At 34.5% G+C, this 13,170-nt stretch overlaps 1 protein-coding gene across 1 annotated transcript in view; it reads left to right on the plus strand.

Moving 5' to 3' along the window:
* The window catches only part of galnt9 (polypeptide N-acetylgalactosaminyltransferase 9), a 90,284-nt gene that overhangs the window by 68,993 nt on the left and 8,121 nt on the right, over window positions 1-13,170 (plus strand). The window contains exon 7 of the mRNA XM_084413330.1: window positions 11,626-11,811. Coding sequence (XP_084269456.1) covers window positions 11,626-11,811 — 186 coding nt within the window. The remainder of the gene's footprint in view (window positions 1-11,625; window positions 11,812-13,170) is intronic.

Consider the following 13,170-nt stretch of genomic DNA (forward strand, 5'->3'; position numbering starts at 1 on the left):
TTAGTAAAGCTCACTAGCAGAAATGCAGCCTATGCATCTCATCCTGGTCTGGGAGGGAAAATGAATATGTAATTGGAATCTTTATTTTTTTTCTTTATTTTTGAGAATGTCCCCAAAGGGCACAATAGAAAAGTCGATTATCCTATTCGAGTTGCTCACAGTGGACATATGCTTTCAGGCTCAAGGCTTCTCTTTCATACTCCAGTAGCCGACACGTCTAGCCAGATTTATCCTTCCTGTCCAAGTATAAGCTCAAAAAGTCTAATTTGGGTGTTGTTTAATGGCATGCATATTTATACGTTTTATTTTATACCAGTATAGTATTTATGAATATTTTGAATTCGATTTTATCTTTATATTTATGTTTTTATTTAAGTTTAGTTTAAGTTTTAGTTATTTTGTTATGTGCTATAGTCATTTTTATTAGTTCAGTGAGTTCCTAAGGCAACGTTTAAGTTTTTAATGTAGTATTTATACCCCCCGCTGCTTAAAGTAATAGTTCACTTCAAAATGAAAATTCTGTCATCATTTACTCACCCTCAAGTTGTTTCAAAACCTGTATTAATTTCTTTCTTCTGCTGAACACAATAGAAGATATTTTTAAGAATGTCTCTTACCAATCAGTTGATGGACCCCATTGACTTCCATAGTAGGATAAAAATATTATGGAAGTCAATGGGGTACATCAACTGTTTGGTAAGAGACATTCTTCAAAATACAGTATCTTATTTTGTGTTCAGCAGAGAGAAAGAAATTCATACAGGTTTGAAACAACTTAAGGGTGAGTAAACGATGACAGAATCTTCATTTTGAAGTGAACTATTACTTTAAGACTAGTCCCAGACTAAAATTATTGAGCTGTTTTAACTGAAAACAACTTGCACTGCCATATCTTAAAATATGTCAGTGTCATTGTTTTATTTTAAGATGCACACCAGTCATTTTTTTTTAGCCTTTCATTAAAAGCTACTTAAATATCCTAATTGAACTAAGGCCTAATCATTGCTTAATCTAAGCCCTGTCTGTGAAACTGGGCCTTATTCTGTTTTATTTCAGCTTTATTTCAATTAACAAATATGTTGGTTTATGCTGACTAGCTTCTGTTTCTGCCAAAATACCACAGTTGCTAAGGTTATCTTAAAGTAAAATCATAGTAAATGATTATAGGACTCTTTCAGGTTTCCTTTTTGGTTGACACTGATTTCCAATACCAAGTTCCTACAGTTTTACTATAATAATTGTATTTACTGTGGCATTTTGACTGAAAGTATGGTCAGTTTGGTCAATTTTTTGTGTGGCGAGACACTACAGGTGAATAGGGTAAAATTTCTAACTAGCAGATATCACCATGAAACTTTCCCAGTTGATTACCTACATTAAGATGAGAAAAAGTGTTCTGTAATTTAATGTTTAAATATGCAAATTAGGCAATATCTAATTAAATATGCGCTAATTTGCATATATGTTAAAAAACAAAATCTGAGTATTGGATAAAGCCAGGTTAAATTTTTTTTTTTCATTGTGTTCACATATTAGATGGGAAAAAAAATTACAGAGGGATTTATGGATATCTACTTTTGTTATCCTGTAAATCAGAATATATGTCAATAGCCTTAAAAAAATGATTTTCGCCATGTTTTTTGGAATAAAATGTTATATAAATCAGGCTAGGAATAATATATTTACAAATCCCTCTGTAAATATCTTCATAATATAACTAGGTACAAGACTGGAGAGTTTGGTGTATATAGGTGCTACTGAAGTGGAGATTTCGGACTTGGAGTATGAGAGAAAAGTCATTTTGAGAAAACGGGCTTTAAAGATTTATCATCAGCCAATGAGATTGCGCATTCAGCCCTTTTACTTTCACGATTGGTTGCTGACAAAAAGGAAATGACCATATTTGGATCTGACAGCATTGTACAGGAGAGAGAGAGCTTTCCAGCGGTGCGTGTGATGACAGGGAGCAGACAGCTATCGCGGAGCAACATGTTGATTAAGAACGCCAAGTTTTGTTGAATTTATGAGAAATCTACAGACGCAAACAGACAAAGTGTAGTAAAATAAAGACCTAAATGTGTATTTCGGACTTTTTTTCACCACAAGTCTGAAAGAAGACATGTTATTGAAGACAAATATCCAAAAATCTCAAAATTGACCAGTAAAAAAAAATGTTTTTGCCTGCCGTGTCTCGCCTTAACCTTAGGCAGCATCATTTATACAGGGAAACCTTTTTTGGGTAAAGAGACTATTATACAATTGGTGCAATGCAGCGCCAGGCGCGACGCAAGTGTTTTTTGCTAGTTTCAGCAATTAGTTTTTTTGTTATTTAAAGAGCGCGTTAGTAATATGCGCTTATAGGCCGACCATTTTCCCCGTCGTTAAACTAGCAAAAGTGGATTCGGACAAGCAAGTGCACTTGTGCCGTGCGCTTTAGACCATGCGCTTAGATTGTTAAAATAGGGCCCTTGATGTCAAAATCATTTTTAGTAGCTTTTGGAAATCTCAGTTTGAATTACCGTGGCACTTTTATCTATCTACTGGTCTGACAGCATTAAGTCATGGCCTTTTATTGCTATTTTTATCATTGTAATGATCATCAATAGCGGCTGATCATTGAAACAGAAAGCACAGGCTGGCAAGAGGGTCCAATTAAATTAGCCAGTGCTTGATCTGAACCGTACATCACATAAAACCGTCTGATATAATTAACGTGATTAAAATAATATATGGCAAAGCTTTGTCTGTTCCCTGTCATAGGAAGAATGGGAAAGAGAGTGAGACAGAGAATATAATGCTCGGGGAGCGAGAGAGGAGGAGCGGAATTTTCTCAAAGGGTTGGGATGTGTCTCAGAGGATAAGATGATGTAACGTTTTTTTTTTTAAAACAACTGAAAATACATCACTCAAACACTGTCCAGACATGGTTGATTAAGAGTTAGAGGGAGGAGTTAATGAATTGCACCAGCTGATAGCACCATTATTTTGCTTGTGCTTTTTGAATTGTTTTAGCACACAGTTCACTAAAGGAATTATGCAAATCATGTAACGGCAAACGCTCCCACAAAATCTGGGCTGAACGCATTTTGCTCACCACAATTGCCAATCTTCAGGGGTTGGTTCTGATAGCTGTAGGTTTTTGGAAATGCCTGATTAAACTGGATTGCAGATGGTTTGTAAACAAGAAATACAGCAAACATTCTCCCTGTTTAGTGCTTTCCCCTCAAATACAGCTTTCAAACACACTCAACTCAAAAGTTTGGGGGTCATGCTTTTTAATACTTTTATCCAGCAAGGATGCATTAAATTGATTAAAAGTGACAGTAACAAAAAAATGCTATATTAAATAAAATGCTGTTCTTTTGAACTTTCTATTTAACAAAGAAGTTTTCAACTCTGATAATAATAAGATGAAATGTTTCTTGACAGCCAAATCAGAATATTAGAATGATTTCTGAAGGATCATGTGACACTGAAGACTGGAGTAATGATGCTGAAAATTCTGCTTTGCCAATACAGGAGTAAATTACATTTTACAATATATTACAACAGTTATTTTAAATTCTAATAATATTTCAAAATATTACTGTTTTTACTGCATTTTAATCCAGCTTTGGTGAGCATAAAAGACTTCTTTCCAAAACATTTAAAAAAAAAATCTTACAACCCTAATCTTATGAAGACTAATGTAACATATATTGTCATAACACTGAGCTTGGTGGTTAAAATTACGTGCAATATTTACAGCAATTTTTATTTTGTGTTGATTTTATTTAGTATTTTTTGTCAATTTAATTTTAATTTTTTTTTTACTTTTTCTTTTTATACTTATTATATTTTCTTCCTGGCTTTAGCTCCTTACTGTTGTACTGCCACCATCTTGTTCTGCATGTGTTTTTTGACCTTGATGCCTCTTCTCCAGACCGCTTAATTACGGCAAAAAAAGAAAAAAAAGAAGTGGAACTCAGTAATGACAATCCCTCCCTCTCGGCATGAGGTAAATGTGTTTCTGTCAGTGCTGTTCAACAATCATCATTTCATCAACATGGCTCCTGAGTCCAAAGAGAGTCTGATTTGTTTTACTAAGGAGCTCTGCAGGAAGACGTGCAGGAACGTGACCTGCATGCCACTGACCTACCGTCCCTTCAATCATACCAAATCACTCCCGCTTGTAAGAAAAGAAGGTCAAATCTAAACAGTAAAAGAGACCATTTTTATTGAGGACATCTTACATAAATGCTATTATTTATTCAGTCCCTGTCATTCAGAAGCAAGCATAAAAAAACAGAGGTTATAGCTGGATATGAAAGAAACCACTGAAATGCATTGCATCGACTCTCTTTAAACACTTACTTATGCAGAGCTGAATATTAAATCTTTGATAAACAATGCCTTGCTAACAAAACGTGTGGCATATGCATCTGTGCATTTTCGTTAAATAAGCCTTTTTTAAATTGCAACTTTCTTTAGTGTGTAATGATGCTGTTTGAGCATGAAAAAATATCTGCAAATTTACAAAGACAACTCCAAAGGGAGTTATTGTCTATATCAGTAAGCACTGTTTCTGAACTCCCTGAAACGCCACAATTGTATTCTTGAGTTTTCTTCCGGGAATGAACGCATCACAATGTTTAATTTAAATAAATCCTGGCCAAGGTATATGCAGAAAAAGGGACGAGGCCTGGTTGAGTTGCGTTAGTGTGTTGAAACTCGTGGTTATGGTAAGGGGCGTGACATTTCCCAAACATGCTAGAAGCAGTTGACCAATCACAACACACTGATCCAGGCGACCAATCAGAGCACATTGTGCTTTTCGGAAGAAGAGGCTTCATAGAGACTGGATCTAATCAGGGGTGCGTTTCCCAAAAGCATCGTTAGCCAACTGTGGTCGCAAGTTCCGTCATTATCAACATAGTTCAACGAGTCTGTGGTTTCCGAAAAACATAGTTCCAACGAACATTCGCATGGTTGGAACAACAGATCTCGAGCTGTGGTTAGAAGCATAGTTTCTTGTTTGCATGCCATGTGGACTCAATAAATCCTTATCTTGAGCCAAATAAGCAAGCTGACGTTCAGTACAATCTATATATTTTATTTAGAAAACATACAAATGTCATTTATGTCTTTTAGTTTGTCAAGAGATTTAAAGCGTCGTTTTTGAAGAGTGCTCTAGTCTAGTATGTAAGAATGAGCCTATGATTGAATCTGGAAATAAAGCAAAATAACTGAGAAAAATGAGAAATAGTCCTCAGATGCCATGTTCGTAATTTATCGCGTAACATCTAGTATTAATTTATTATGGGGTGGTGTGGCGCAATGGATAAGACACATGCCTTTGGTGTGAGAGACCCGGGTTCGAATCCACTGTGAGACACCAATGTGTCCCTGAGCAAGACACTTAACCCCTAGTTGCTCTAGAGGCGTGCGACCTCTGACATATATAGCAATTGTAAGTCGCTTTGGATAAAAGCGTCAGCTAAATGAATAAATGTAAATGTATTAATTTGATCTCAAACAGATTCATTAAAATAAGATATTACTCCACCACATGCGTGACATCATTGACCAACGTTGAATGACCAATTTGCGACAATACAGTTTCGGGAAACAGTCGTGACTAGCTAGTTAATTTCTTCAACAATGCATCGTCGGTACTATGGTAGTTAAGCAGAGTTACGTTGTTGTATCCCAGAGCGTTTCTGACAGTCTGGATAGAGAGGTGCTGCAATAATGTAAAATATGTAAAAAAAAAAAAAAGTAAACTTTTTTTTCTTTTTCTTTTTACATTCAAGCATGAAAATCTATTCTAGTAAACCCTAAAAACAAAATCAAGACTTTGTAAAAGGGCATAATGTGGCCTCTTTAATGTATTCATGTATTTCCTATTGAAACGGGAAGTTGCCGTGGGACATTTAAAGCTTGAGCCTTTCTTGACAACAAACGAAAGCAATAAAGACAACAGGCAAACCATGATTTGATGTTCTGATTCAGAAGCAGGTAGTCTTTATTCTCATTCTAAGAGCATTTTATTTGACAAAAATGAATATGCCTCTCCAAACAAGTTATTCATTTATTTATTTTTTGGTTCAATGAAAATTAAAATTGAATTTTGTCAACATTTAGAAGTGCATTAGCATATAGATAACCTTAATGCTAACTCCTATTTTGATGGTTTTTATCTTGTAATGTAGGTCCTTTGACTTCCTTCTCAGAGAATGGGCAGTCTCTTTACACAACTCCAATCCAAACAGTGAGGGCTAACAAGTTCATTTGTTGTCTTTTATCTGTTCCGTGACTGAAAGTAGGCTTTTATTGAGCTTGAACAAAGCATACAATGGAGTATTCATTGTAGAGAGAGAGAGCAGGAAAAAGTTAGACCTACAGCATGTGTCGTCTGGCAGTAAGAACATAACAGGATTCTACTACTGAGATTGATTTTGTACACCAAGGTTGCACTATGGATCAGTGGTGCTGAAGTTGAAAGTATTTCCACCGCTAATGAAAGTCAGTGAATGCATAGCTAGTTCCATTAATGTCACGGTTAGTGGAAGACAGAGGACCGCAAGCTCTCAAAGCGAAGGAGTGCAGAAGAGATGTAGTGCACTTCTACTATATTTCTCAATCGTAAAGTCACCAAAGATGCAAATACAGTTCAAAACAACCTTTTTCAGAAAAAAAAGAAAGAAAAGTAAACTGATTTACTCCTAATTTGGTTTTGTTTTGGGTTTTCCCCCCCCACAGTTTCCTATTTTCTCACTTGATTAGTTGTAGGTGTTCCTTGTTTTTCATTATTTCTGTGTATTTGTGCATGTACAGTATGTTGTTCTCCCTTTATTTGTATAGCTTCTTTTAATCAAACATATTAATTTAGTTCATTTTAAATCAATTAGTTCTAGTTCTACATATATTTCATTTATATTATAGATGTTTGTTATTTAGAGGACTCTTAAAAGAAGGAGGTGGGCTTGTAAACTACCATTCAAAAGTTTGGGGGTGGTAAGGTTTTTTAATGATTTTGAAAGTCTCTTATGCTCACAACTGCATTTATTTGATCAAAAATACTGTAAAAACTGTAATATTGTAAAATATTATTACAATTTAAAATAACTATTTTAATAAATAAAAAAATGTAATTTATTCCTTAAGTAATTAAAAGTGCCATTACTCCAGAAATCATTCTAATATGATGAATTTGGTCCTCAAAATTGTAATTTTTTTTATTGTTGTTGTTATTATTATTATTATTATTATTATTATATTACTTTTTTCAGGATTCTTTGATGATTAGAACGTTCAAAAGATTTGCATTTATTTGAATGTTTTGTAATAGTGCATATATTTACTATCACTTTTGCTACATTTAATGTATCCTTACTGGAAAAAAGTATTCATTTCTTCTTACTGACCCTAAACTTTTGAACAGTAGCATATATCATAACAGAGGTCATTTACATATAGAACTCATAGACTTTTCAGGAAAAACATCATGATTGATTCTGATGGCCATAATGAGGGTAGAACATTTTTATTTTAAACTTTCACTGTTGCAAAAACCTTTGACCAAGTGCTAAAAAGTGTAGAATGTGTGGTCTTTTCAAGTCTAGTAGAGCTGCTATTGTTGTTTAACATATTTCTGTTTTAAAGCACAAGGATGCCATACCCAGTACTGTAATGTTAATAGCCAATTATTAATCTACATATGTTCGTTTGTAAGAAGCCGGCCTCTCAGGTCAGCAGACCTTCTGTATCAATGAACAGAAAAGCTTTTTAGCAACGTTTCCTTGAACTTTCTTGTGCCCCTGTCATCACTGAAGAAGCTGGCTGGCTCTGGTTTATAATGGCCCAATTTCCAAAGTTATCAAGGCAAATTTCATTAAAGTCCCCCTGCAGTCAATAATTGTATCACTTAAAACTCATCTTTGATCACCAAAATGCCATATTTAAATGTTTTTTACTTGAAGAAAATCTTCATGCCTTAAAATAGCTTGAATGTAACTCTACACCCTTGCCTGATTTAGTATACACATTTCTATGAATATGCAAATTAGCCCCGCCTCCACTCACTCACACTAGCTCAGAGATCTGAGAAAATACTCATGGTGTTGACTTATGATTTTTTCTCGATTGCTTAAACACTATAACCAGGCTTTTGAACTAAAATTTCAAAACCATAATGCCATTTATCAAAAAGCACACCCATTTCACTAAACTATAAACACTATTCCCTGTTTTGACGCATGAGTCAGATTTGTTGAACTGTCACTGCAAAACTCTACACACAAATCCCTTCATTTCTCATTGCCTAGACCATTTTGTCATTTAGAAAGCACTATAGCATTCAATATTGTTCACTCAAGTCAGCACAGCTTCAGCTCGGTTAGCACACAGTTACCCAAGTGGAAACACTAAGAGTCAAAATTGAACACACATCAATCAGATCCTTCAATAGATAGATAAAAGGGCCCAAATCAGTTTGAGTTGGAACAATGGATCCAGAAAGACATGAAGGAAGAGATCGAGGAGGGATAAGAAGGAGGAGGAGGAAGGGCAAGGGCAAGAAGACAAGCAGTCTCAGATGAAATTCAAGCCACTCTAGTTGCCCATGTCTTTGTCAATGGTACAGTATGACTATGAGACAGGCTGGGCTACGAGTAAGGCCAAATTTGAATGGCTTTACCGTCGCCTCGAGAACCTTCAGAGAGGAGTGGTGGCAAACAGAATTCTATCACTGAATAAAAGACAAACATTTACAATAGTCTTTGATGAGGTGGATTTTCTTGCAAGAAAAGGCCAGCAGTCGTACAGTCACACAGAGTGGCTGCAGAGTGTGACAGTGAAGGGAGGGATCCTTCATCCTTTATAGTCTTGACTCCCAGAATGTTATCTTTCTAGGCCAATGATGGTATTTCAACCATACGTGGAACATTCTTAGACTTGTTCATCATATTGTATTCTTGAGTGGAGGCCCTTCTGTCACTCTTTACCATTCCAATTCAATTCCATATTAGAATAAGGTTTGTGTGTGCTCTTTTACTGTCATATGATGGTCACTCACATCTTACTGTAAGGAAATATACTTTTTTTATTTAGAGGAGAGAATAAAAAAATGCGGCACAAGCATCATAACTTACCAGTTTTGGAAATGTTGTTTTGAATTTATTGCACCAGTGTGTTAGACTATGTTGTAGTGTGTGTGATTTTGAGGGCTTGTGTGTGATGTCTGAGGGAAAAGTTAGGTTTTTCAGCAAGAGTGAATGGTTTTGAGTGTAGAGCTTCATTTTGACCTGAAAATAGGATGTTTGGGGAATTGGGTGAGACGTTATGGATTTGTGTTTACAGTTTTGAGAATACGAGGCATAGTTTCAAGAAATGTGTTTAAAGCGGGGCTCAGTAGTTTCGGGATTTCTTCGCTGTATTCTCGCTTTTTGCTCGCAGGTTTCTCTCTAGAGCTCCCCCCACAGCTTCGGAATAGATATTTGACAACACTTTTGTAAAAACTCGTTGGTGATTCTCAGACACCAGAGGCTAGTAGATCAACGACATCAAAGCAGATGGGATATTCTTTAAAACGTCTTCTTCATTCGGGTTCGAACAGCGTGAGGGAGCGCAATAATGACAGCATTTTAGCAGATTTCTTTTGGCCGTAAAGCAATTGTTTACATCGCGAGACCTGATATCACGCGATACTTCCTGACGCGGCGGCCGGCTGGATTTTCACCACAGGGGGTCTTTAAGTTACTACAACTTAATTAAAAAAAACCACAGAAATTAGTGTTTAAGTGCACAATATTAAGTTAATGTAATGATCAACAATATGTCAACAGAACTTAAAAACTGTTTGCAGCTTAAAAGGTTTCATTAAATCAGTAAATTAGAACCATGCATTTGTATAAATTGTGGTAACAGGTCCTGTGTATTACTTTTTAGAGTGTGCATTTACTGCCTGTTTTTTAATATATTTCTATGATGTGGAGGCAGACAGAGTCAGCATATTAGTGTGACTGGTGGGTCTCAGGGGAAGAACATATTTGCACTCGTTCTTCCACATATTCATTTATCATCCCCTGTTTCTCTCATCTCAGCACAAACTAATGGCCCTTAACACTTAATTGCTGTATCAAGCAAGCTCACACACTTTCTATTATGAAGGGGGCAAACCTCATTGTGCAAGTAGGCGTCTCAAATAAAAAGCAGATCATTTTGAGCACAATATGATGTTTAGATGGCAATACATTTGACTTCTTTTCACTTGCTGTAAATTGCACATCATTTGTTATGGTTATATGCTCACTGTCACAATCTGGACTGGAATTCTCAGAAAGTCAAAACAGGTATATTGTGAAATAATATTACCATTTAAAATAACTTGTTTTTCTATGTGAATATATTTTACAATGTAATTTATTCCTGTGACGCCAAAGCTGTATTTTTAGCATCATTACTCCAGTTTTCACTGTACTATTGTAGCACAATCATATTTTGTCAGAGTTTATCACTTCATTTGTACTGATACTTCACATAATTGCTAACAATGTGATAAATCATAGTAAATCACGCTAAAAACATGGTAAATCATAGTAAATAATACTAGAATGTGGTGTATCAAGGTAAATCATACTAGAATCCTGGTACATCATTCTAGAACGTGGTATATCATGGTACATCATGCTAGAACATGGTAAATCATGGTAAACTATGCTAGAACAGGGTAAATCATGGTAAACCATGATAAATCATGATAAATATGGTAAATCATGTTAGAATATGGTATATCATGGTAAATCATACTAGAACATGGTAAATCATGGTAAACTATGCTAGAACAGGGTAAATTGTCGTAAACTATGATAAATCATGATAAACTATGGTAAACCATGCTAGAATCACAGTAAACAATGGTAAATCATACTAGAATGTAGTATATAATACTACATAGTAAATAATACTTGAATGTGGTAAATTGTTGTGGGAGGAGTAACTCAAGAATAAGTCAGTGTCACATGATGCTTCAAAAATCATTCTAATATGTTGATTAGTGCTCAGTTATTATCAACCAGTATTATTATTATTGGTTCTTATTATTATCAATGTTGAAAACAGTTTTTGCTGCTTAATATTTTTGTTGAAACTATGATTACTGAAAATTATTATAGTCGCTTTTTAAAAAAAAATCTTACATGTTTATGTTTCCACACAAATATAAGGCAGCACAAGTTTTGTCAACATTGTTAATAATAAGAAATGTTTCTTGAGCTCCAAATTAGCATGTTCTGAAGAATCATGTAAAACTGAAGACTGGCTGCTGAAAATTCAGCATGCCATGGCAAAAATAAATTATATTTTAAAATATATTCAAATGCAAGTAAGTTATTTCAAATTGTAATAATATTTCACATTAATTTCTGTTTTTACTGTATTTTTCATCAAATAAAAGCAGCCTTCTTTCAAAAACATTTAGGCTAATCATTCTTAATTATTCCACACTTTTGAGTGCCTGTGTAACTACCTTTATGAATCAATGATAGGCATCTTAGCATCAGTTTTGCACATGCTTGAAAGTTTTGTTCACACAATATTAAGAAAAAGAAAAATAGGTTTAAATTTGTTTTACTCTCTCTATCGCAGGTGTGGCAGTGTGGCGGCAGTATGGAGGTTCTTCCATGTGCCAGAGTGGCGCACATTGAACGTACAAAGAAACCGTACAACAATGACATCGACTACTATGCCAAGAGAAACGCGTTGCGGGCAGCAGAGGTCTGGATGGATGAGTTTAAGTCCCACGTCTACATGGCCTGGAATATCCCCATGAATGTGAGTGAACGTTTTAGTAATCACCCTCACCCAATCTAATTTGTTTGAGTCTAGGCAGCCAATGGTTAATGGAAAATGATTGCTGTGATTAATTTTGTCCTGATTAATTTACTTGCGTGTCTTCTGCGCAAGGCACAGAACAAGATTGTAGATTAAGTTTGGCTGCTTGTCAGAGTCAGTTTTAATGTCGTCCTTAACCCACAGTTACAAATGCTACAGGTTTCATGCTGCAAATACATAAGCTGTATGTCAATTTAAGTTTTTTATTAAGGGCACTCTTGTACTTTGCAATTTCCAGCATTAAATTCATAAAATATACATTTAATTGGATTAATTATGATTCGTAAACACAGGCCATTTTTCTTCCTGATATGAAAAACTGTATTGAAAAGATAATTCATCCAGAGCCAGCACTTAAGTTATTAAAAGGTTTAATTGCATTGAAGTGTTTCAGGATTGGTCTTGGTCAATAAATGTAATGAGATACTTCACCTCTTAACAGTTATATCAGACAATTTTAAAATGGAAAGCAAGTTCATAATAGCCGAGTATACATTATTAATAGTTATTCATAATGCAGTAGTGTTCAATTCCACATGGTGCATTCCTGTCTATTACAAAAGTGCCCTCACTAAGCTTGTAAATGGTCTTCAGTGCTCAATGATAGTGATGTTTATTTTAAAACACTTATCATAGTCAATACAGAATTTAGGCCTGTTTCACACAGCACATAAACAGTACAGATGCAAAGCAGCGACGTACAGCAAATGCAACTTGTAGTTTGTCATGCTTCCAGTGTTTCTGTTGCGTATCCAAAGGACAGATTTATACAGAAAATAAAATTATTTCTTCTCTTCTCTGAATCTATTCTAAATTAATGTTTCCTTTATATAATGGCTGTAATTTGGTGAGTAGGTGGCTTTATTATTTTATGTTGCTATACATAAAAGCCTTTATTGAAAAAGATTGTATTGATAAAGTAAGGTTAAACTCTTAGGTTAAATCTTTCATTTATTTATTTTTTCCAGCAATGAATTATTTTATTTTATTTTATTTTATTTTATTTTATTTTATTTTATTTTATTTTATTTTATTTTATTTTATTTTATTTTATTTTATTTTATTTTATATTATTTTATTTTCCAGCATTAAATTCATAAAATATGCATTTAATTGGATGAATTGTGGATGAATGCATTTTATTTTATTTTTATTATTTTATTTTATTTTATTTTATTTTTCAGCATTATTTCCTTTCCTTTCCTTTCCTTTCCTTTCCTTTCCTTTCCTTTCCTTTCCTTTCCTTTCCTTTCCTTTCCTTTCCTTTCCTTTCCTTTCCTTTCCTTTCCTTTCCTTTTA

The sequence above is a fragment of the Rutilus rutilus genome, assembly GCF_951802725.1.
Source record: "Rutilus rutilus genome assembly, chromosome: 7".
NCBI classification, from domain to species: domain Eukaryota; kingdom Metazoa; phylum Chordata; class Actinopteri; order Cypriniformes; family Leuciscidae; genus Rutilus; species Rutilus rutilus.